Genomic DNA, 22,306 nt, shown 5'->3' on the forward strand with positions numbered 1-22,306 from the left:
TTTGAAAGTAATATTTCAACGTGGACATGGTCGCACGTGATGCGATAAATTTTCAATTATCACACACATTATTCAGCGATTGTTTACAAACAATCAGAACAATATCGTATTATTTGAATAGACCAAACGCGTAGGTATTTCACTAGTTCGTTCAAAATACAACATTACTAATGATTCCAAGTTTTCAATTCGATGAACCATTAAACATATCAAAGTACATTAGTCGATATGAAAGATTCATTGCACTTTTGAAGGTAAAACATTGTACTTTATCGTAATTACAGTGACATTGTCGCGTGTGGAATACTACTCATTTCAGTTCCAACAATGGTAAGTCACATATGTACATGCATATTGTCATTACGATAGAACGGTGTTGACGTTTAATCGCGTACGGTTTATCGCAACTAAGTCGGCTCTTCGCATTTTCCGAATTTTCCGAAGATAGTGGAAACTTGGCGCGTCGCCGCATCAAAAGGCGGCTCGTGCGGGACCATTCAGTCATCATCAGGCGTCCGTGGGCATCGCCAGTGTCGCAGACGATGGCCAACATGAAGTTTGCGGTATGTAAATAAAAATGTATATATTTTTTGCGTATGCAAACGACCGCTAATTGTATTTATGGTATCGATAACGAAAGCAAAAGTTCAAATAGTTAAGGAAGTTTCATTTCGAGCGGTCAAACGTGTTAAACCAGATCGGCGTATCATATGGTATTGTCAATGTAATATATGTATGTATGTTATATATAATTATGTTGGTCGCATAGTTTTGAACTTAAGTTCAAAGATATATTTGAATATATATATTTTTTTTGATTTTTAAATGCTTTATATTATTACTAAATTATGTTCGCAATGCATGTTATATCTTTCTTAATAGCTACTGATCTACTGATCATTTTCTATTTTACAATTTTATTTAATTTTTGTTAGTAATCGTAGTATTATATTATTCAAATGTTAATGTACAGCATAATGGGAACAAGAGCTCGAAAACCTATTTACAATTCTTATAAATGCTCATAATACATCTTATCTAATATATAATTCCGAAAGAGACTTTGTATGTTATATGACTTCGTTTATTTTATCGAGGTAAGCCAGTTATCAATATATTTTTTGTTATTAATCCACAAGAATAGTAGAAATATGATTTTACTATTCTTGATAAGTGGAATTTTATTTAATTCTCATATAAAGATAATTTAATATATTATCCCTATTAATTCAATTCAGATTCGTGTAAATACGAGTAAACACTAGAACGAGCTTTTTGCTCGCAATTTTACCGATTTAAAGTTCAGCACACTTCCAATTAACCCTTTTAAACGAAAACAAAACAAAAATTGTGTGGTCAGAACACTATCTCAATAAACATGTTTCAATAGAAAAAAACTCTATATAAAATAGTATTAGCAGTGGGAAAAAATCCCAATTGAAAATACGTACTTTTGACTTTTGATTTGAATTGGATGACTACTTAGAGAGATTTGAAAGCTGAAAAGTACTACAAATGGAAGATAAAATACCCGACTATAGATTCCAATACTCTTTTTGAACAGGAAATTGACAGATTTTGAGACATCGACCGAACAACACCAAGATATAGAAAAATCGCGCGATTTAAAAAACACATATATCTCTGAATCTCGAGCCAATCAACATTTTTTATTACCAGATTCGTGTTTACTGGGCATAGATCTATAAGAAAAGTCATATCTCGTCTCTGAACCATTTTTCGTGTCGAACAGTGTTATTAGTCACATCACGATCGCCCAAAATACAATTTTTGCCATGAAAATCGTGAATACGGAATTTTGGCACTCGAGTTCTCGTTAGTATGATGGACTTTTCGGCTGCCAGATGTTCCGTTATAGAGACTTTAGTGACTTTTTGGCGAGCGCTTTGTGACCAATAATCACAGAACCGTTTTTTAGTATATGTAAATACGTATTAGAGGGGAGTAGTGTGTTTCGTTGATTTAAACTTAGGTTTTATTTTCAATATATGCTGAAATTCTATGAAGTTATTATAAAATAGTGGTCTGTTTGCACATAATTGTGCACTTGTCGGCCGATCATGTGAACGAAGTGATATGTCGCGCCTCTTTCCACGATATATGATTCTAAAGGGAGAAAGAGAGACGGAACATGGTGTTAACAGCGATTGCTTCTTACACACACACGCACGCACGCACGCACGCACGCACGCACGCATTAGACAATTATTTATTTATTTATTTTTAATATTTATTCCACAGTGTCTTCACAGGTCACCCCAATATGACACTGTGGCCAGAAAATACATAAAAGTTATATCATATTATATACGATATAACAATTATGTCATATTGTATGTACATATATTACGAGATGAACAAATTTATATGAAAGTAAAAACATGAAGTTTCATTTTTAATACAAAATCGTATAAGACAGAAATTACAACCGGAATTCAGACCTTTGATATTTACGATTTTAATTAAAATCGTGCTTGTAATGTAATTAATGACTTTAGACATTTTCATTGTAGTGTTTTGTATTTAAAATATAGGCAGGAAATTTTAATTACTTTTATAGGAATCGAAGATTTCTTTATTGCCCTTCAGAACGATTTTATGTAATTGTTTGTGTGTTTTATGATCTGATATTCTGTCATTAAATTTTATCGGTTTATTCTAGCATTGTTGTGTGTTTGATTGTTACTTTCTATTTGAATGTTGTTGAAATGTGTGCAATGTATAGACTTATATATACAATATGTACGTAGAGTGCACTTGGAAATGTTCGTGAACGTGCTGTTGTGTATTGAAAAGTAGTGAAAGTTTATATTGAGAATTCGTACGAAACAAGAATTTTATTTTAAATTTAAAATAAGAATGTATAAACCTTGACTTTTACTGGATATTAATTTTTCACGTCAAAAAAAGCATTGTTTGTAGAATGTAAATAGAAACTAATATAATTTCGTAATGCTTGATCACGTTCTATACTTTTGAGCAACATTTTAGATATGGTTAAAATTTTAAAATGTACTTTATGCAATGCAATACGCGATAAGAATTAAGAAAATAGTTTTAAAACGTTTCGAGTCACTTTTTTTTTGCGTAATACCGAAACAACGTGATGCAAGTTAAATGCATGTATTAAATATTGTATAAACTTGTACGCAATCTCGTTGCATTCGTTTAAAATGATGAAAAAAAACAGCATAAGAGAATAAAAGAGGCATAAATATTTAACGAAAATTCACCGAAAACACTAATGCTAAAAGCTGCACTATGAAAGTCTCTCTCGAGTAGATAGAAAATCCTCTTAGAAAACTTCTGTCTTGCTCGAACTATAAATAATTCCATTAAATATAAATTTTACAAATAGACAGTGGTGGGTATCCGAGTTGACGGAATCTATATTTAAATTTAAATAATGAATGGTCTCGATCTCGGATAAGATAAGAAAGAGTATTTGAATGAATATCTACCTTTTAAATACGACCGTTTTCGTACTTTATTACAATATGATTTTTATCTGCGTGCGATTAAGATAAGCAAATATTTATCTATATGATCATTGCGGCAAAACGAGTTATATCTACATACATAGCTCGCTTTTAAACAAACGATACAAACCAGTAGTTTGTATAGCGGATTTAAATCTTGAACTGTTTGTTAATATACATACATACATACATATAGGTAGGTCGAATGCATATAAATAGTAGAATTCTTATACTTCACTGGCGGTTAAAATTTATGATGCACTTAAATTTCCGTTATTTTGATGTAAATTAATATTGTAACCTCATTTTCTTGATGTCATGTGGAATAATCAACCATTTAAACAGAAAATAAATCATTGGCACAAAAGTGGCTGATAGTATTTGCAACATTTTATGATACTACGTCAAATCTCATAAACATGTACATATGTACATTTACTTACACATGCCTGAAAGGTTATGGGTCAAAATTGACTGAAAACGAGTTATCTTCTACATATATATCTATATAAAAATGAATGTCTGTGTGTGTGTCTCGAATAGGCTCCTAAACCACTGAACCGATTACGATGGAAATTTCAAGATTTGTTGTATGCATGCCCTGGAAGATTACTGTGAAAAAATAACGTGAATGTTATATAAATATAATTTCAAATTTTTTCACGTCACGACTAACGGGTTCGCTGCCTGTGTTTTTCCGACAAATGGGAACGGGAACGGGAACGGGAATTGCATACGTTATTGTGGCGTTGCAACGCATGCCGGGTTCAGCTAGTCTATATATATATATATATATATATATATATATATATATATATATATATATATATATATAAAATTGATTGTGTGTGTGTGTGTGTGTGTGCGTGCATTCGCACGGCACATTTCAGGTATTATTTCCTAACGCATGCGCGCTTTATGTGTTCATGCGTTGTTGTTTATTTTGTACTTGGTTATGTACAATGTGGTTTTTTTATTAGAACAGTGATGTGCGGTTGTTCTTGTGCGATATTCATGAACAACCGTCTCGTTCTCCGACGAAAGGGTCTCTTAGACTGTATTGTTAGACTCATGTTGAGGGCTTTAAGGGTTAAATTCCTTGACCTTTAAAGCGGGCTTAGATATAAAATTGAATGTCTGTCTGTCTGTCTGTGTGTCAATCTGTCTGTCTGTCTCGAATAGGCTCCTAAACTACTGAATCGATTACGATGGAACTTTCAGGATTTGTTGTATGCATGTCCGGAAAGATACTGTGAAAAAAAACGGGATAAAACCTCTTAATAATAATATTCGTAATTACGATTTTATCGACGCGAAAGTATGAAGCGCCAGTGTGTATTTAAGGAAATGTTTACGTTGGTAACCAACTTGCGCGCACGCATTGCCAACGTACAAATACATTACGTACCACTCATACTAACCTGAGATTGCGTACCACTCATAACAATCCTACATATCTATGTATATAAATCAATGTTTCTCTATCTGTCACGTATGCGTTCCTCTATACTTTACTATAATTTAATTTGATTATTAAGTGCTAGCTGTATTACCCGGCTTCGCTCGGTATTTGTAATATTATTATTAAACATGACTAATCTAATAGTAAACATTTTATTAAAAAAAAAAATATAATTATATTTCTCTATAATAATTCTCTGTAATAATTTTCCTGTATGGTACTACAGTCTTCTGATTGTTAAAAAAATATATTTTGATGACTGTATGTATATAAAATGGACATGGAATCTTTTGGGTACTGTTTGATTCGCATTGAATTTAAAATAGTAAACAAACATTGAATGTTTTTTTTCGGGCTTTATATTCCGAGGTGAAAATCTTCGCAGAGCCTTTTTTTGTCAGTCTCAACGAACCTTTTTTTTTGTTTTTGTTCAGTTCAACATCAACGAAGCGCACGCTTCTTTTGTGTCCAAAACTGGTTTTTTTCCTTGATTTTTTTCCGCGACACCGACAATGAACTTCGAAAGTGAATTTTGCATTTAAGATTTCGACATTTATAAACGGGGACAGGTATTATATGCCGGCTCTTATGGGTATCGGAGATTTATCAACACCATTTTATTTCACATTGACCTAGGCAAGGTGATATATATATATATATATATATATATATATATATGTATATTATAATGTACAAAATTCAGCAGGTGTGCATTGTCCTGGATTGAAATCTGGTTTAATCGGTCGAATCGACCGCAACTTCATTGCACAAACCGCAATGATGTATGGATATGTCCTTTAAATAGATATACATATGTATATATTATAGGCATATTGTCAGGGTAACCTTATCATTGTGTCTATTTGCTTAGCGAGCCTCCAAATATTCACATTTTCAACTATCCGAATATCGAATAGCAAATAATAAAATATTAAAATATTTAATAAAATAATTTTTAAATTAAATTTCATATGAAAATACAAAAGACAATATTTTAATTATTGAAACTGAAAATTTCATTACTAGATATGTATTTTGACCAACAAAAATTTAGTCACTTTATTGGAATAAAAATAGCAAAATTTTATGGAAAATTTTAATTCACTATTAACGCTTTAAATTTGGTTTAACACTTGCACATTTATACCATTTATATGTATGTATGTATATGATTAATAATTTAATCATATACATACAAGATGGAAACTCAACCGCTTAGTTACTAGGTAACCAATTCGCATATTATAAAAAAAAATAAACAATTTTGCTACATTAAATAATATTACAAAAAAACGTGACGTCTACTCTAATGAATATTTGAAATACAAGAAATTGTCGCAAAAAGTAATTTTAGTTTTTAAAAATACATTTACACATATGTATGTATACATTTGAATTTATTTCAATTGAATATATATTATACAAACAGCAAAAACATACAGTGAAAATTAATTTTAATTTAAAAAATTATTTATTATAAAAAAAGAGAAAAATACACAGAGAAAATTAATTTCAATTTTGAATACATAAAAAAAATACATTGTGAAAAGTTACCTCTTTAATTACACCGACAACAAAGAAAATCGTCTTCCTAAAGTGTTCTAAATATATTATTCACATCCAAATCTCAACACGTTGCTTTTCGTTTAAAAATTTCAAAAATGTTGAATTATGTTGTTGAATGAAAATGCCAAATAATACTTGATAAAATATTCGAATAACGAATACTAAAAAAATGGACGGATATATTCGGAATTCGAATATTTGAATATTCAAATCGGAGGCTCTAGTCTTGACCCATAGTTTAAAAACTCCCGTTTTATATAATTAATGAGCGCACAACCCTTATTTATCAGGCTGATAAGTTTCATCAGTCCGCACAAACAAATAGATTGATCGAGTGTGTTTAGAATTAATTGCGTTATGCTTCAGATTTGATTCTGAATAATTGATTATGTGCTGTAGTATGCAGAAACACATTTCATTGACGTGTGATAGTTTTTTGCGCTCGATTAGTTTGCAAATAGAGCAGCGTTCGAAGGTTGTTGATGTTGATTTCATTCAAAAAGTTCACAAGTCGATATGTATGTATGTACATAATATCATTGGAAATTATCATTATAATATGCGTTGGGTTTGTTTTAAAATGTAACATTTAGTTTAATGTGTATTCGTTGGGCGAGTGAAGTGTGTTTTGTGTGTGTGGTAATTAGCATGATATTACACTTTGCATATCATTTACACGTAAAATTTCACTTTATTAACTAATTAAACACATTATTGACAGCCTCCAGGCGTTTGCACTTTCGGTAGTGTGTTTGATGAATTTTTACAATTTTTGTGACGTGTTCGATTACAATTTGTCGAAATGATGCGATGTGTGGATTTATTTTATCAGCTTATGTATTGTAAAATTACTAACTATAGATTAAGCACTTTATTGGCCGTATTTATAATTTTTTTTACATTATTTTTCAGGCCCTGTGCACGCTATTGTTTGTGATACTACAAATTGACGGAAAAACCATCGCTAAAAATGGGAAAGATAAGAAATACTTCAGCTTGGAAGAGCTGATGCCTCCCACGTCAAGACTCTCACAACGCATGTTCAATGGAACTTGGATATCAGGTCATTGACTTACTGATATTTGATTATTGTAATGATCCATTGTTTTTGATTTATTAATTATGGTTATTAGGCGTAAACAAAAACGAAATTTTTCATGTATGTATGTGCATATGTATGTAAATAGGTACATCAATATTTCACTTTATAGTGAATAGGAATTTAAGCAATCTGCGATTTAAGATTCGTTTAGACCAGCACATTCGTAAACAGCAGTATGAAAAATATTCTTTAGTTTATTATATATGGACATGTTCCGTAATACATATGTATGTGGCGTATCCGTAACAGCAGCAACCGACACTATCTATTCATATTGTGACATGGGAACACGAGAGAGAGTGTCCGCTGTCTAAGTGCATTCGGGGGTGAACAAAGGAGACCCCCGAATTGGCCTAACGGGACTTAGTAAGAACCCGCTACAATATATGTGCATAAAGCCATTGATATATATTAGGGGGACTGAAAAATAATCAAAATTATTCGAAGAGTTTTTTCGCAGTCAGTTTGTGTCGAGACACGGTCCAGTAAACTCTTAAGTTTTGTTATTATGTTAAAGTTATTGTTGTAAATTTATTGTTTAAAAAAATTCTACCTGAGGAAGGATGTCGAGACCAATAACACTGTTCGACACGAAAAATGGCTAAGAGACGAGATATGACTTTTCTTATAGATATATGCCCCGTAAATACGAATCTGGTAATAAAAAATGTTGAATGGCTTGAGATTCGGAGATATATGTATGTATGTGTTTTTTAAATCGCAAGATTTTCAATGTCTCAAAATCTGTCAATTTTCTGTTCAAAATGAATATTGGAATCTATATTCGGGCATTTTATCTTTCATTTGTAGTACATTTCAGCTTTCAAATCTTTCTAAGTAGTCGTCCAGTTCAAATCAAAAGTCAAAAGTACGTATTTTCACTTGGGATTTTTTCCCACTGTTAATACTATTTTATATTGAGTATTTTCTATTGAAACATGTTTATTGAGATAGTGTTCTGGCCACACTATTTTTTTTTGTTTTCGTTTAAAAGGGTTAATTGGAAGTGTGCTGAATTTTAAATCGGTAAATTGTCAACTAAAAACTCGTACAGATTCGTGTTCACTGGGCATAGAGATCTATAAGAAAAGTCATATCTCGTCTCTGAACCAAAAAAAATCGTCATTTGTCGAACAGTGTAATAGAAGAAGGGTACTTACGCCATTTTATGCTGTTTATGTTAGACCAAGTAATGAAGGCAAACGAAGCAGTGAAAAAAATCACCGATACTTACAGAGATATTCTGAAACTAAACAAGTGTCATCGGTGGTTATGCAATTTAAAATTGGGAATAGGGACATCAAGGAGATCACATGAAAAAAAAAGCTCAAAAATTAGATGATGATATCTTGTCGTCAATGGTGGAATCAGATCTTCGTCAAACTATCGAGGAATTATCGTTGAAGATTGGCTGTTCGTGGTCTTTAGTTCAGGTTCATCTTCGTCGTATAGGAAAATTGCATAGGCAAGGAATTTGGGAATCTATTTTTGATTACTTTTCGGTTCCCCTAATAGAAAATTGCGCATATAAAAAAGAAAAAAATGAGTTTGTTGGAAAATATATAATCTTTCTGCCTGTTTTTAGAATGTCTAACTTTTTTATGTCAAATTTGTAAACATTTATGTAATCATATTACAGACAAAGAAATATTGTATTCGAAAGCAGGATCAGAAGGAATGTATGTATACGACTTGGAAACAGGAGAGTCTAGCATTTTCTTCACAAAAGCATTGTTTGTAAGTATGATAAAATCTAGCTTAATAATAAAAGTAGTTGAAATGAATTAAATTCACGTTTTTATATAAATTTTTTCAAGGATCAATTGAATACGACCAACGTTGAATTATCACCCGATAGAAAGTTCCTGCTCGCTAGATCAGATCCCCTCACAGTGTGTATTGTTTTAGATTGGGTTTGAGATAAATATATAATATGCACAAATAATTAAATGGATTCGTTTCAGGGATTTCGTTATTCATCATCGGCTCGATATGCACTTCACGAAATTGCCACTAAGTAAGTCGCATACGATAAGGATAATAAATTATGTTAATAGTACAAAACAGGCGTAGATCGCACGGTGAATTGTGTTATATATGCAATTCAAATTTCACTAACGAATTCACATACTAGTTGTCAAGTTACGAGGTCAATTGTGTTGGCTTTAAAAATCAAAATGAATTTTTTATTATGACATTACAATACAATGAACTGTTTTTTTCGAGTGTTTTGCGGTACTAATGGAAATCGTTTAACGTTTCAGTGTGACGACTCAAATCGCTGATCATCAACGATTGCAATTGTGCGATTTCGGCGGAGAAGGTCATTCTGTTGGATACGTTCTGGATAACGACGTGTATTACTTGGAAGACATTACCCTTGGAGCGTCTGCCTTGAGATTGACTGATGATGGTATTCCAGGAGTTGTATATAATGGAGTTGCCGATTGGGTGTACGAAGGTTGTACATATTTACATAGATTTAAATTCATTGTCATGTAATATTGCTTTGATCAAACTAACACACGTTCAATTGTAGAGGAAGTACTCAGTTCTGGATCTGCTATGTGGTTCTCGCCGAAAGGTTCTCGAATGGCTGTAGCTTCTTTCAACGATACTGAAGTAGACGTTGCAGTTTACATGTACTACGGAATACCAGGATCAATCGAAAATCAATATCCCAATTTGGAGCTGCTCAGATATCCAAAGGTATAAATTACCAAATGATTATGTTGCATATATGTATGTAAGTGTGAATCATTTTTAAATCTTGCTTCGTTTAGGTCGGAAGGAAAAATCCAGACGTTTCTCTGAAAGTGACGAACTTATCCGGAGATGTGAAATGGGTCAAGATAGAAGCGCCAATTGAAGAAGTGACCGAAGAACATATTTTAGGTACTGTGACTTGGGCTTCTGAAGACGAGGTGGCTGTGCTTTGGTTGAATCGTCGCCAGAACAAAACCGTGCTGGTGATCTGCAATGCTGAAAGTGGCAATTGCAAAAAAGAAGTCATCAGAGAAGAGCCGAACGGTTGGATCGAAGTCACCACTCCTGAATTCCAAGGAGACGAATTCCTCGATATCATCACTACGCCTCAAGGTGCCGAGAATGGCGACGAGTGGTACCATGTGGTCAAGTATACTAGAAACCTGGGGACTCCAAAAGCCGTATCTGACGGAAATCGTACTGTTGTGACGATTTCGCATTGGAATTCGCAACAGGATAAGATGTTAGAATGTTAATATTATTAATTTGATGATGTTTTGTTGCAAATTAAGCATTTTGCTTGTGGATTTGTAGATATTATATGAGCACACTCTCAGACGGACCTTGGCAAAGGCATTTGTGGCTCGGTGGAAATCAATCTAAGTGTGTCACATGCGATGTAACATTACCTGATGGGGAAAAGTGCAGGATTGCAGGTGCAACGTTTAGTCCTGGCGGTAGTTATTATGCATTGTCTTGCCAAGGCAAAGGACCAGCAGTGGTTACGATCAACAGTGCCAAGGTGGTTTATTGTTTATTGTTTTTGATTTAAACCAAGATTTTTTCTGTAAAGTTTAATTTTCCCACACAGGATGATTCTGTAGTGATGACGTGGCAGGACAATTCAGTCCTTCGTGAATTGCTCAACGAATATTATCTACCGCAACAGAAGAACTTGTTGGTTACGGTGCCAGGAGGATTCAAAGGAGCTGTGAAAATGTTAATACCACCTGAAGTAGATTTAACAAATCCGACTGGATCATATCCAATGGTTGTCAATATCTACACCGGACCTAACTCTGTAAGAGTTGCTGATGGATTCGGCTTGGGTTAGATACTTTGATTCGACAGAAGGTATTGAAAGGATTGAGTAGAATATTAATATTATTCTATATTATTTTAGGATATCAAACATACATGTCGACAAATAGGAGCATAATATACTGCTATGTAGAAGGTCGTGGTTCAGGATTCAAAGGCAAGAATACCTTATTCAGTATCAACAATAGGTTGGGAACGTATGAAGTTGAGGATGTTATCAATATTACAAGGTATATAATATACATTCAGTGATGGCACTTTAGTATGCGGTCTACCTTCACATATCTACTTTATTATGCGATCTACCTTCACATTTTTACTTTAATATGCGGTCTCACTATCGCAGTTCTTGCGTGTGACAGTGAGACTGAATAATACCAACCTTAGCAGCCTAATCTTAAATGAATAGGGCCAACCCTAACCTAACCTGACCCTTAAATAAATAGGCGTTGCCTGCTAAGATATGTTTTTTTTGAAAATATTAATGAAATAAAACTAAAAAAAAAAACACATCTTAGCAGCCAACACCTACTTATTTAAGGGTCAGGTTAGGTTAAGTTAAGTTAGGGTGGCCCTATTCATTTAAGATTAGGTTGTTAGGGTCGGGATTTTCTTCGCTGCTGACGATATTGTGATAGAAATGCTTCAACAACATTATGGGTAAAAACAAAAACTACAATAAACAGGTCGTTGTTACGATACAAATACAAAAAAATAGTCGATTGCGATTCAAAGGTAGATCGCATGTTAAGGTAGAGCGCATACTAAAGTAGCACCCATTCAGTGTTGTGTATTTATGTTGATGATATTTTTTAAATGTGGATTTTATTTTTATAGAGCGTTGACTTCGATGTATCCTTGGATCGATAAGACCAGAGTTGGATTGTGGGGTTGGAGTTATGGTGGATATGCTACTGCTATGGCGTTGACAAGAGATACGTCTGACGTGTTTGCATGCGGAGTTTCTGTCGCTCCCGTGACATCTTGGCTTTATTACGGTTAGCTTGAGGCATTGCGATGCTGGTTAAAGTGCTTTGATGAAATATTAAATGAAACTTTCGTTCTTAGATTCCATTTACACCGAGAGATTTATGGGTCTGCCGACGGAAGAAGATAACGCTGCTGGATATGACGAGGCAGATGTGACGAAGAGGGCTAAATTGTTGCGGGGGAAGCACTTTTTGCTCTTGCACGGAAACGCCGACGACAATGTACATTATCAGAATGCTATGGCACTTTCGAGGGTGTTGCAAGAGGCAGACATTCCGTTTGAGCAAATGGTTAGTTCAGAGTGTCGTCAATAGATATTTTAGAATAAGTTGTTTTGTTTAAAAACCTTTTGAAAAGAGCTAAGGTCCTATAAAAAAAATTCGGTTGTGACCAACCCATGACTTTATCCGTGTATTTAAGGTTGCAAAAAAAATTTGACAATTCAAAATACATTCACGCAAGTGCCAGCCTTACACCCGATGGCGACCTCGGGAAATTTTTTCTAAACACCCTTAGAAAGAACTTTCGCCTTTGGCGCTCTAATCTAAAATTTTGAATGGCTTTTGGCGCTCTAATTTTAAATTTTAAAGTGCCTTTGGCGCATCGTACGGCACCCTAACTTATTTGGCGCCCTCGGGCACCGCCCGACCCCCCCCCCCCCAAAACCGGCACTGTATACACGTTCCGGCAATGAGAGCATTTTCGATACAAATTCAGCGAAAATGTCGGGAAACTTAAACAAGACAAAAGTTCTACTTCCGGTTGTCAGATTTTGTTCAATTTTTTAAAATTATTTTATTATAATTGTACATAAATTTTATTGTACATTAACCCTTTGGCTGCTACGAGGTTTTTCAATGTCCAAGCGAAAAATGCTAACATTTGTAATTATTTTGAAAAAAAATAAATATAATATTTTTTTTTACATACTTACTTCGCCGAACACTCGTAATTTTTATAATACTTTATATACATTTTTAAGAAGCAGTCGTGGACTCGTGCTCTCTCTTTCTGTCTTGCTTTTACATGCGTGCGTGCGAAAGAGATACCTACATATATACACTAAATAAGTTTTGACGATTGTTTTCCGAGGCTTTATTCTTTTCAATAATCTATTTTTAGATATCGATGTATCCTTACAACATGCGATATATTCGAAACAGGTAGCGGTCTCTCTCTCTTTCTTTCTTGGTTTTAATTGTGTACGTGTGAGCAAGACACACAAGGATGCGAAGTTTCTAATAATCAAATAATTTTTCAACATGTATCATAAACATTTTGTATGCATTTCAGTTGCATTTGATTGATTGCATGAATTCGTGACGTCTCGTGACCTATATAATTGAAAGCGGATTTCTATTGTTTTTTGCCATTTATTTTAACTCTGCAAAATGATATCGGACAGTGAAAGTGATGAAAGCGAAATAATAGCTCCTCGCCGAGGAACTCGACAAATCAGCAGCTCTACTGATTCTGAAAATGAATTTATCGATAATAATCAATTCCCAAGTAATAACTCCTTATATGACATTGACAACGAACCCGAAATTTACTTTGATGATGAACCCGAAATTGAAGAGCTTTTATTTAAAAAATTGATAAATATTTATAAAGCTTGATTGAAAAATAAATATAAATACGTATATAAAAAAAAATGTTTCGTGCCACTGATGCGCTGGTGGCTCAAAGAAAGTATTGAAATACGACAATTAATGACGTCAACAACGATCGTCGTAGCAATCTTCGCCGATTTCAAAACAACGATTTATCGTTGTTGTAGCAGTCAAAGGGTTAATCTTACTCAAATAGTAGTGACATAGTAGCAGGTAGGAAAGTTTTTAGCCAATTTAATCGGGAACCGTTTCAACAATAAAATTAGAAAAATTGGCAAATTCTGATAGGAAACGATCGACCTGGAGTCACAAATATCCAAGACTGACCAGCAGCTCTTCACATATATATTATTTAAAAAAATGTTGCTACTTCCGGTTGATGAATTCTGACCAAAACTTTATCAACCCTAAGTTAGTATATACATAAAGAATACAAATATAAATTTTCAGCTGGACACGTTCAGGGGTGTGGAAAAAATCGCGTGGTCAAAACATTTTTGACTTTTTTAAGACAAAAAATCCCACTTCTGGTTTATTAAATTTAATGATTTTTTTTTTATTTTCATCACATTGATACAATAATTATATGTTTAAAGGGTCGAAAAAAATAGTGGAAGAAAAATCGAACGAGTTAACTGCCACTTACGGTTGGCGAATGCTCATTAATTTTATATATATGTACCTTGGTATAAAGCTTAAGCTTCTAGATATGAAATTTCAGTTCAATAAACCAAAAGGTTTCTGAGAAAAACATAGAAAACCTCGATTCTCTAGAGTTAAAGTACTACTTCCGGTTGAGGTAAAAATATTGAGGTATACAATTTTAAGTTTCTATTACATGTAGAAAAAATTCTGTCTGATTTGGTTAACGGTTTTGGAGATAATTTAATTCAAAAACTTAAAAAAAAGAGGACACCTATAAGGGGAGGTACCATTTCCAGTCAACTTAAAAATTTGAAAAAAATTACATTGTATCGATAAGAATTTCAGTAAACCATACTAAGTTTCAGTTCGATAGGACTAACGGTGTTCAAAAAATCCCCAAAATACACAGACACACACACATTTTTTCTAGGTAATGAAAACGTGATCAGTGATCGATTCTGAGTTCGAATCAGTCAAAATCTCGAGTTCGAATTTTCGCATGATCACAAAACTTCATGTATTGTACGTAGTAACAATACATGAAGTTATGCTAGCATTTTCCTATACACTATACATGTGTGTATGTACATAGGTATAAATGGACATTCAAGAGAGTAAGAAATGGAAAATTATACTAATTTTGCGCATCCAACGATTTTTTGTATCCAAAAATGATATGATTCCAAATAATTTGTATTTTTTTTTCACAGAGTTATCCCGATGAAGCTCACGGCTTATCTGGTGTTACTAGACACGTCTACCATACGATCGACGATTACTGGACCAGATGTTTTACGTCTTTTAATAAGAGTCAAAGCGTTGCTGGATAAAATTAATAACTTATTTTAATTAGTCAATAAAATATTACCAAAACAAAAGCATTATATTTATATAACTTTTTAATACAGAATAGATAATATTATAATAAATCATTGTAGTTTTTAAATTTCTTAAAAAAAATATAGATAAATAAAAACAGCAAATCAATTCATATGCTTTCAGAGCTGTTCATACTACAATAACAATTACGTAAGGAAAAGTCGATATGATGTACACAGTACAACCACTTGAATTCCTTAATTACTTATATCCAATTTCAAATATACTCGTAAGTGCCGATTGATTTCAAATATGTTTACATTCGACATTAGATTTCCTTTAACTACTCTTTCAAAAACATAATGTTTTTTATATGTTCACCAAATAATCTATCCATGCTACAGATAGTTTTTTTCCCTTCTGAAACAACGCTAACTTATTCCAAAGTGTCGTATCGTACTCTCATTTCAGCTTCTCCGATTCATCTTCTTTTGAAAATCGTGCAATTCGAGACATCTTTGAAACTTTATATAAGCTAGGGTTGCCATATCATGTTCGTTAGCAACGACAACGATCAATATTCATATAAAAATATAGTATTGTCGATTTATCTGTTTGAATCTGTCTTTTGATGAGTCTTTCGTGCGGTTTTCAATCAATTTTATTTCATAGACCATGAACACTCGCCTTTACAGATCGCTCTAAAGCGACGAGTGTACTTAAACAGATACAATACAATCAATATATTATATAAAAATTTCCACAGTGACATCTATGGAGAAATTTTTGAAGCATTTTATAATCAAATTGGCGAGCGTCAAGACGCTGAATAACTTGAGATTAGCAAGAGAGATAGGAAAGGAGATGCCAATTTTACAGGAACGGTTTCAATGAAAAGCAGAAAAGTTGGCAAACTATGATAAGAAACGATCGACCCAAAGTCCCAAACCAAGGTCTGGCCAGCAGCGGAATTCTAGTGGGACTTGAACCCGTGACCTCTCTTTTCGAAAACATAATATGCTTACCACTAGTCCACGCCGCTGGTTAATGATAAGTCACATTTTAGAAAAGAGAAATGTTATAATAATAGAAGCGCCTATACGAATAAATAAATTGTTTCAATATTACGCGGTACGTCTCCGTAACTACGCTAAAATGCACGGAATATAATCAGGGTCATCACATATTCACTACATAAATTATTTGAAGTTTTATTTTGATATAGATTTATTTACAATTTGAGTATATGGTGGTGTTGAGTGTTGGTGGCCAATCCGTTTCTTTTATCAGTTGGCGGATTATTTTTATCCACTTTTTTGTTTTTGTCTGTCCTTGGGAACTCCTTAATTAACGTGTTATTTTTTCCACTGAAAACAAACATAAAATATATTTTTATTTTATTTTATTTTATAAAATCAATTAATCAATCACACTCGTCTAACAGATTGCTCCAAAGCGACGAGTGTGCTAAAAAGATTAAGAAGTACTTCTTCTTCTTCTTTTTTATTCCTCTCCTCGTAGGAGGTTGGATATCATGATATATATCTTCTCTCTATCCATGGTTGCACTGCTTCGTACATTGTTCGGACTTCCATGTTGCTAATTTCATGATTGACCCGGAGATTCTTAGCACCCTCTGACCATCTAAGGCCTGCCGGGGACTGAGGGCCGAGGCTTTTGTCAATCATGATATTTACTTGGAACATTTAATGTGGTGGTTTTCCGTTGTCTTCCACATAAGAAGTACAAAAGGAAAAAATACAAGTTAAATAAACAAAGTTTATATACAAATATACAAATTAAATAAGGAAAGGATAACTAAGTAAAACATGAAATCATAATAAAATCATAATTAAAAACACTAACTCAACCTTTCTAAATGGTCGCGACCTCCATAACTTAGGAAGTGGTGCAGAGAATGAAGAGAGACGTGGCAAATGTCAATGGCACCATCCAGTGAATTTAAGGAACGGAGGCCGCGAGGAATGGGAGAATAACTAAATGCCACAGTTCTAGCCAAAGGAGTGTGAAAAAGGGGACGATGGCGGGTCCATATCACACTCTCTGGAACATGAAGGCCCAACTCAGCCAGGATAGACGGACAGGAGATACAGCCTCTAAATATGGAAAACAATAGCTTGATGAGGGCAACACTCCTCCTGTGGTCAAGAGAAGTGTAGCCGATCATACCCATGACGAATTTTGAAGGAAATAAGTATGGGTAAATCCCATATTGCTCCTTATAAAGCAGTCTGAGAAATCCTCTTTGGACAAATTCAAGCTTCACAGATAGAGACTTAGTGTAAGGATTCCAGATCGTAGAGGCGTATTCCAAGATACTCCTAACTAGAGCATTGTACAGCAATCTCAAAACAGCGGGATTATGGTAGTGTCGAGAATTACGAAAGACAAACCCAAGCATTCGTGATGCAGAGCAACACACGAACAGAGAAATATGAACAGAGAAATTTAGGTCATGTATAGTTTCAACAAAAATATGTACATATAATATAAAATGAACGATGTTTATATTAGTTAAACTTAAATAATTGGTTATTAATATAATTGATTATTCGGCGCCACCAAGGGAAATGTTTTTACATTTTTTTAAAAATAATTTTTACATTTCTCTGGTGCCTGAAATGTTATGTAGAATGCGGGCGATCGCCAATACACTCTTAAAAACTGTCAAATTGATTGAATTAAATTAAAACTGTTATATTATTCAATGATTGATTGAATAATATGTTACTTAAATGATCAATTTACTTATAAAAATGTATCCCTTGTTGTTTATTGTGTGTTTTTGAATGCATTGTGCAATTTTTAACGATGTACTTGCCCATTGCCCTTACCTAGAGAAATTTTTATCGGACATATGTATGTATGTACGTCGAACACCAAGCATCAAATACGACTGATGTTAAAATTATTTAGGATTGTCTGTAGACAATCGTCACTTGACAACAATATAACGCCTAAAGCCACTTTTTAGGCATTTTTTGTGAAAATGTCGTGATCGCTTGCTTAAATGGTGCTAAAAATTAAAAGCCTTGGAATTGGCTGGTTGGAATTCAAGGGTTCAAAGAGAGAACATTTTTGAGGAAAAGAGTAAGTCCTCTAGTCTATGTACGTATGAACAATTTTTCAAATGAGCACTCTTTTTAAAATCTTTAAGAAAACAATAAGAAACAAAATAAGTTTTTAAATAAAATTTTAATAACAAAAATAAATAAATTCAACAATTGTGTTTCGCTTAGTGAAATTGCGTTCGCAGTTTATTCTACGTATAATAAAGATTTTCATGTGCTACTTTTTTGAGATTCTATGCCAAGTTTTGGTTCCAAATTCAATTATCGCGCTTAAAGATAACTGCTTGAAGTATTTATTTTTCGCAAATTGGAACGAAACGTTTAAATCGCGACGAGAAAATGTTTTTTAATACAGCATATTGTACAAATGAAAAATTTTCCTCAATAATTCAAAATAATTATGATAGTGTTCTAAAATATTCTATGTACATAAGTTATGTGAAGATTAATTAGTATAGGCATATTGTTATAATATATTGTGCGTATTTATGATGAAATTTATTTATTAGTTTCAAATGACAGAAGTCAAATGAATCATCAAGTAAAAAATAAAATAGCGTTCAAGGACCGTAATGTGGTGTTGAGCGAATTACGATTTGAATTGTACACCTGTATAATTAAATTTGATTTTGCTTTAAAAGGTGCCTAATTTAACATCGTTTTCACGAGTCGAAAAATACGTTAGTGCTCATTTGGTGTAATAAAATTGTGAAAAAACGCGTGATTTAATAGGTCGATACGACAGTGCTAATTCGATTTGGAATTTCCTTAGCCTTGCGTTGCAAAAATTTTATGCTGTTTCATCATGCAATCAAAGTGGGACTTGTTATTTATTTGAATTTTATTGCGATTGCATTTTTGATAAGAAAATTTAAAGGTGTACCTACCGAATTGATTGAATTAATTTTCGAAAAACAGCTTTGCGGCGTAATTTCATACTATTATATAATACATACATATACAGACATACATATGCATCATTGATTTTTTTAATTTTATAGAAATACTAACTAAGACTTTAAGACTTCATAGTCCATCCGCTGAAAGAAGACACTTAGTTAAGACGTATTTATGTATATGCTGTCCCTTTCACCCCATCTCGACCAATAGCATTTCGTAAGTACAATGTTATATGGTCTATACGAAATTCTATTCGTCGAGATGTGGTGAATGGGATAGCATGTACGTTACTATTTTTTTATTTTAAAAACATCAATACAACAGAGACTTGACAAGTAGCCCCAAAGTGTCATTGTGTTTTAATACAAATATATGTATACATAAAACAAGAATAACAAAAAAAATATAAAAAATAAAAGCAAGTAAGAAATATGTACATATAGTGAAAAACAAATCTAATATATAATTTCAAAAGAGACTTTGTACGTATGTAAGTATGTATATATCTTTGGTTGGGAACTTCGTAAACAATACAAAGGTTCTATGACGACAATTCAATTGCTTGAATATAATATTTTTTTCGATTCAAATACATTTAATAAAAAAACAAATGAATATTTATTATTAGATTCGCCATGTTTACTCTGTTTATATTAAAAATACTGAGCGAAGCCGGGTAAAACAACTAGTAAATAATAAAGATAATTATATCGTGCTGTGTGGGATGTGTTCGACCAATTCAACATAACTGGCATTGAAGAGATCCAAGGAATGTGCCAGTAAGTTGAGGAGTCGAACAGCTCTCGAGAGGGGGGAGTTCATGAGCACGTTCGTTTTAGCCCTAATTGGCAACAAGATATCATACTTTCTCAAAAACCTATGATTTTCCAGAGCCAAAAATTATAGGCTATGAGAAATATGTCAAACGATCGTGAAAGATTTCTTTGCGTCTTGAATTTTACACATATTTCACATGAAAAATAACGGCATATTTATTTCGTATATATTGCATGTAGGGATCCCAAATCCGAATATTCGAATACTTTTTATACAAACTTATTTTTTTATTTTCAATCTACAGAACATTTAGTTCTATTTGATGTTCCGGATAATGATTCTTTCAAAATTTTAATAATATCTTGAACTTTTTAAAACTACAAATAAATAATTTAAAGCTACTATTCGATATTCGATATTCGAATATTTGGGATACCTAATTGTATGTGATTGTCGAATTGGTGTTTCCGTCAATGATTAGGACTGTCCAACCTCGGTTTTCGGTTCATGTCCTATTCGAAGTCTTGATTTTTTCAATAAAAAAATGATTATCGTCAATTTTGAGTCTCCGTGCTCGTCTTATTCGTCATGTTCGACCTGCTCGCCTTGTCCATCATGCGTATTTCCTCATTAAGACATTTGTGATTTGTTTTGTGATTTTGTGACCGCGTGGTGATTTTTTTCGTATTTAGGTACGTCTAGATATTCTGGAAGTCTTCAGTAACATATATTACAATAAAAATAGAAAAATATGTGTTGTGTCGTTGTTTTGAAAATTATTACAAATGAAACAAACAGAAACAGAAGTACTTGTGTCAGAGTTTCGTGCAAATTACAAATGCGGAAATGTCTCTTGAGGGCACCACGATGCAAGGTGTGTTTGTTGGTTGTTTGATAACGTTGATAAAGTGCCCCATTCCAGGATAATAGGGTTAGGCCAATTTTTCAAGTGTTGTTCGCATGTCAGGGCGCCCTTACCGATCAAACCGTTGAAAGGCGCCTCTCCTCCGAGACGAATTTAATCCCCCCCCCCCTGAAAAGACCGATCAAAAGATCGAGACCGACCCCTAGTACGCCACTTTATGAAAGGGCTTTGTCTGAAATGAAGCGATCCACATGGAGATTTTGTCTGAATGTGTGGGGGGGTGAATTGCGGCAGATGCGCTCTCAGCAAACTGCTAAAAGCCCGCGAAGACGAGGCACTAGTCTAGGCATTACGGTTGCATGTGCATTGTTTGCATGCGGTGCATTCAATTGAACACGCGTCGGTAGAGCCTTCTGTGCTCTGAAGGCTTTGTACTACACATTTGTTCGAACGACTATAAATAAATGTTCTCTGTGACTCGTAACGACCCAAACGAGCTGCGAAGACCGGCTCTACGTAGTTACAAATTGTCTTGAAAAATACATGTGCAAGTATAAAGTACGAAAGTAACATAAACAGACGCTTAGACTTTTCGAATGCTGGGCACTATGATGGTATTGAAGAATTTTCGCTGTGAAGTCTCCATAGGAGACTGACCTAGGTAAGTTGTCGTAAATTATATTGGATGAATGTGTGAGGATATTTGAAGCCCTAAACGTTAAGAAATGTTCAGTGTTGCACCTAGGTTACAAAAATTCTACTTTTTTCTACATCTATGTATATCTCGGTCTCCGTGACGGGTCGGAATGTGAAATTACCGAAAACGCAAATATCGGAAGGCAAAGTTCGAAAATCGAAAGATCTTAAGTTGAAAGATAAAAAAAGGTGCATGGTAAACGGTACATACTCACTTAATTTGCGCGAGCAGGATACAATAGGAACAAGAGGAACAGACTTTTCCTCCCGTATTAATGTGCGCGCGCAGAATACGGGAGAAAAAGCCTGTTCCTCTTGTTCCTATTGTATCCTGCTCGCGCAAATTAAGTGAGTATGTACCGTTTACCATGCACCCTTTTTTTTGATCTTTCGACTTAAGATCTTTCGATTTTTGATCTTTGCCTTCCGATATTTGCGTTTTCGGTAGTTTCACATTCCGGCCCGTGAGGTA

At 33.6% G+C, this 22,306-nt stretch overlaps 1 protein-coding gene across 1 annotated transcript; it reads left to right on the forward strand.

The window, feature by feature from the left end:
• Positions 1 to 312: 312 nt before the first annotated feature.
• LOC143920835 (venom dipeptidyl peptidase 4) lies at positions 313 to 16,119 on the forward strand. Its single transcript, XM_077443818.1, has 14 exons — positions 313 to 563; positions 7,441 to 7,591; positions 9,270 to 9,367; positions 9,448 to 9,522; positions 9,595 to 9,647; positions 9,895 to 10,091; positions 10,170 to 10,339; positions 10,414 to 10,859; positions 10,931 to 11,138; positions 11,208 to 11,445; positions 11,520 to 11,667; positions 12,275 to 12,435; positions 12,506 to 12,717; positions 15,396 to 16,119. Exons 1-14 carry the CDS (start codon positions 543 to 545, stop codon positions 15,513 to 15,515), a joined length of 2,298 nt encoding a protein of 765 aa, XP_077299944.1. The 5' UTR covers positions 313 to 542; the 3' UTR covers positions 15,516 to 16,119.
• Positions 16,120 to 22,306: the final 6,187 nt, after the last annotated feature.

The sequence above is a fragment of the Arctopsyche grandis genome, chromosome 13, assembly GCF_051622035.1.
Source record: "Arctopsyche grandis isolate Sample6627 chromosome 13, ASM5162203v2, whole genome shotgun sequence".
Lineage (NCBI taxonomy): Eukaryota > Metazoa > Arthropoda > Insecta > Trichoptera > Hydropsychidae > Arctopsyche > Arctopsyche grandis.

Excerpts from the sequence above, each read along its gene's own strand:
- LOC143920835 (XM_077443818.1), top strand. The coding sequence starts at position 543 with ATGGCCAACATGAAGTTTGCG. Across the intron at positions 11,139-11,207 it reads TTACGATCAACAGTGCCAAG|GATGATTCTGTAGTGATGAC; the intron begins GTGGTTTATTGT and ends TTTCCCACACAG. Across the intron at positions 11,668-12,274 it reads GATGTTATCAATATTACAAG|AGCGTTGACTTCGATGTATC; the intron begins GTATATAATATA and ends TTATTTTTATAG.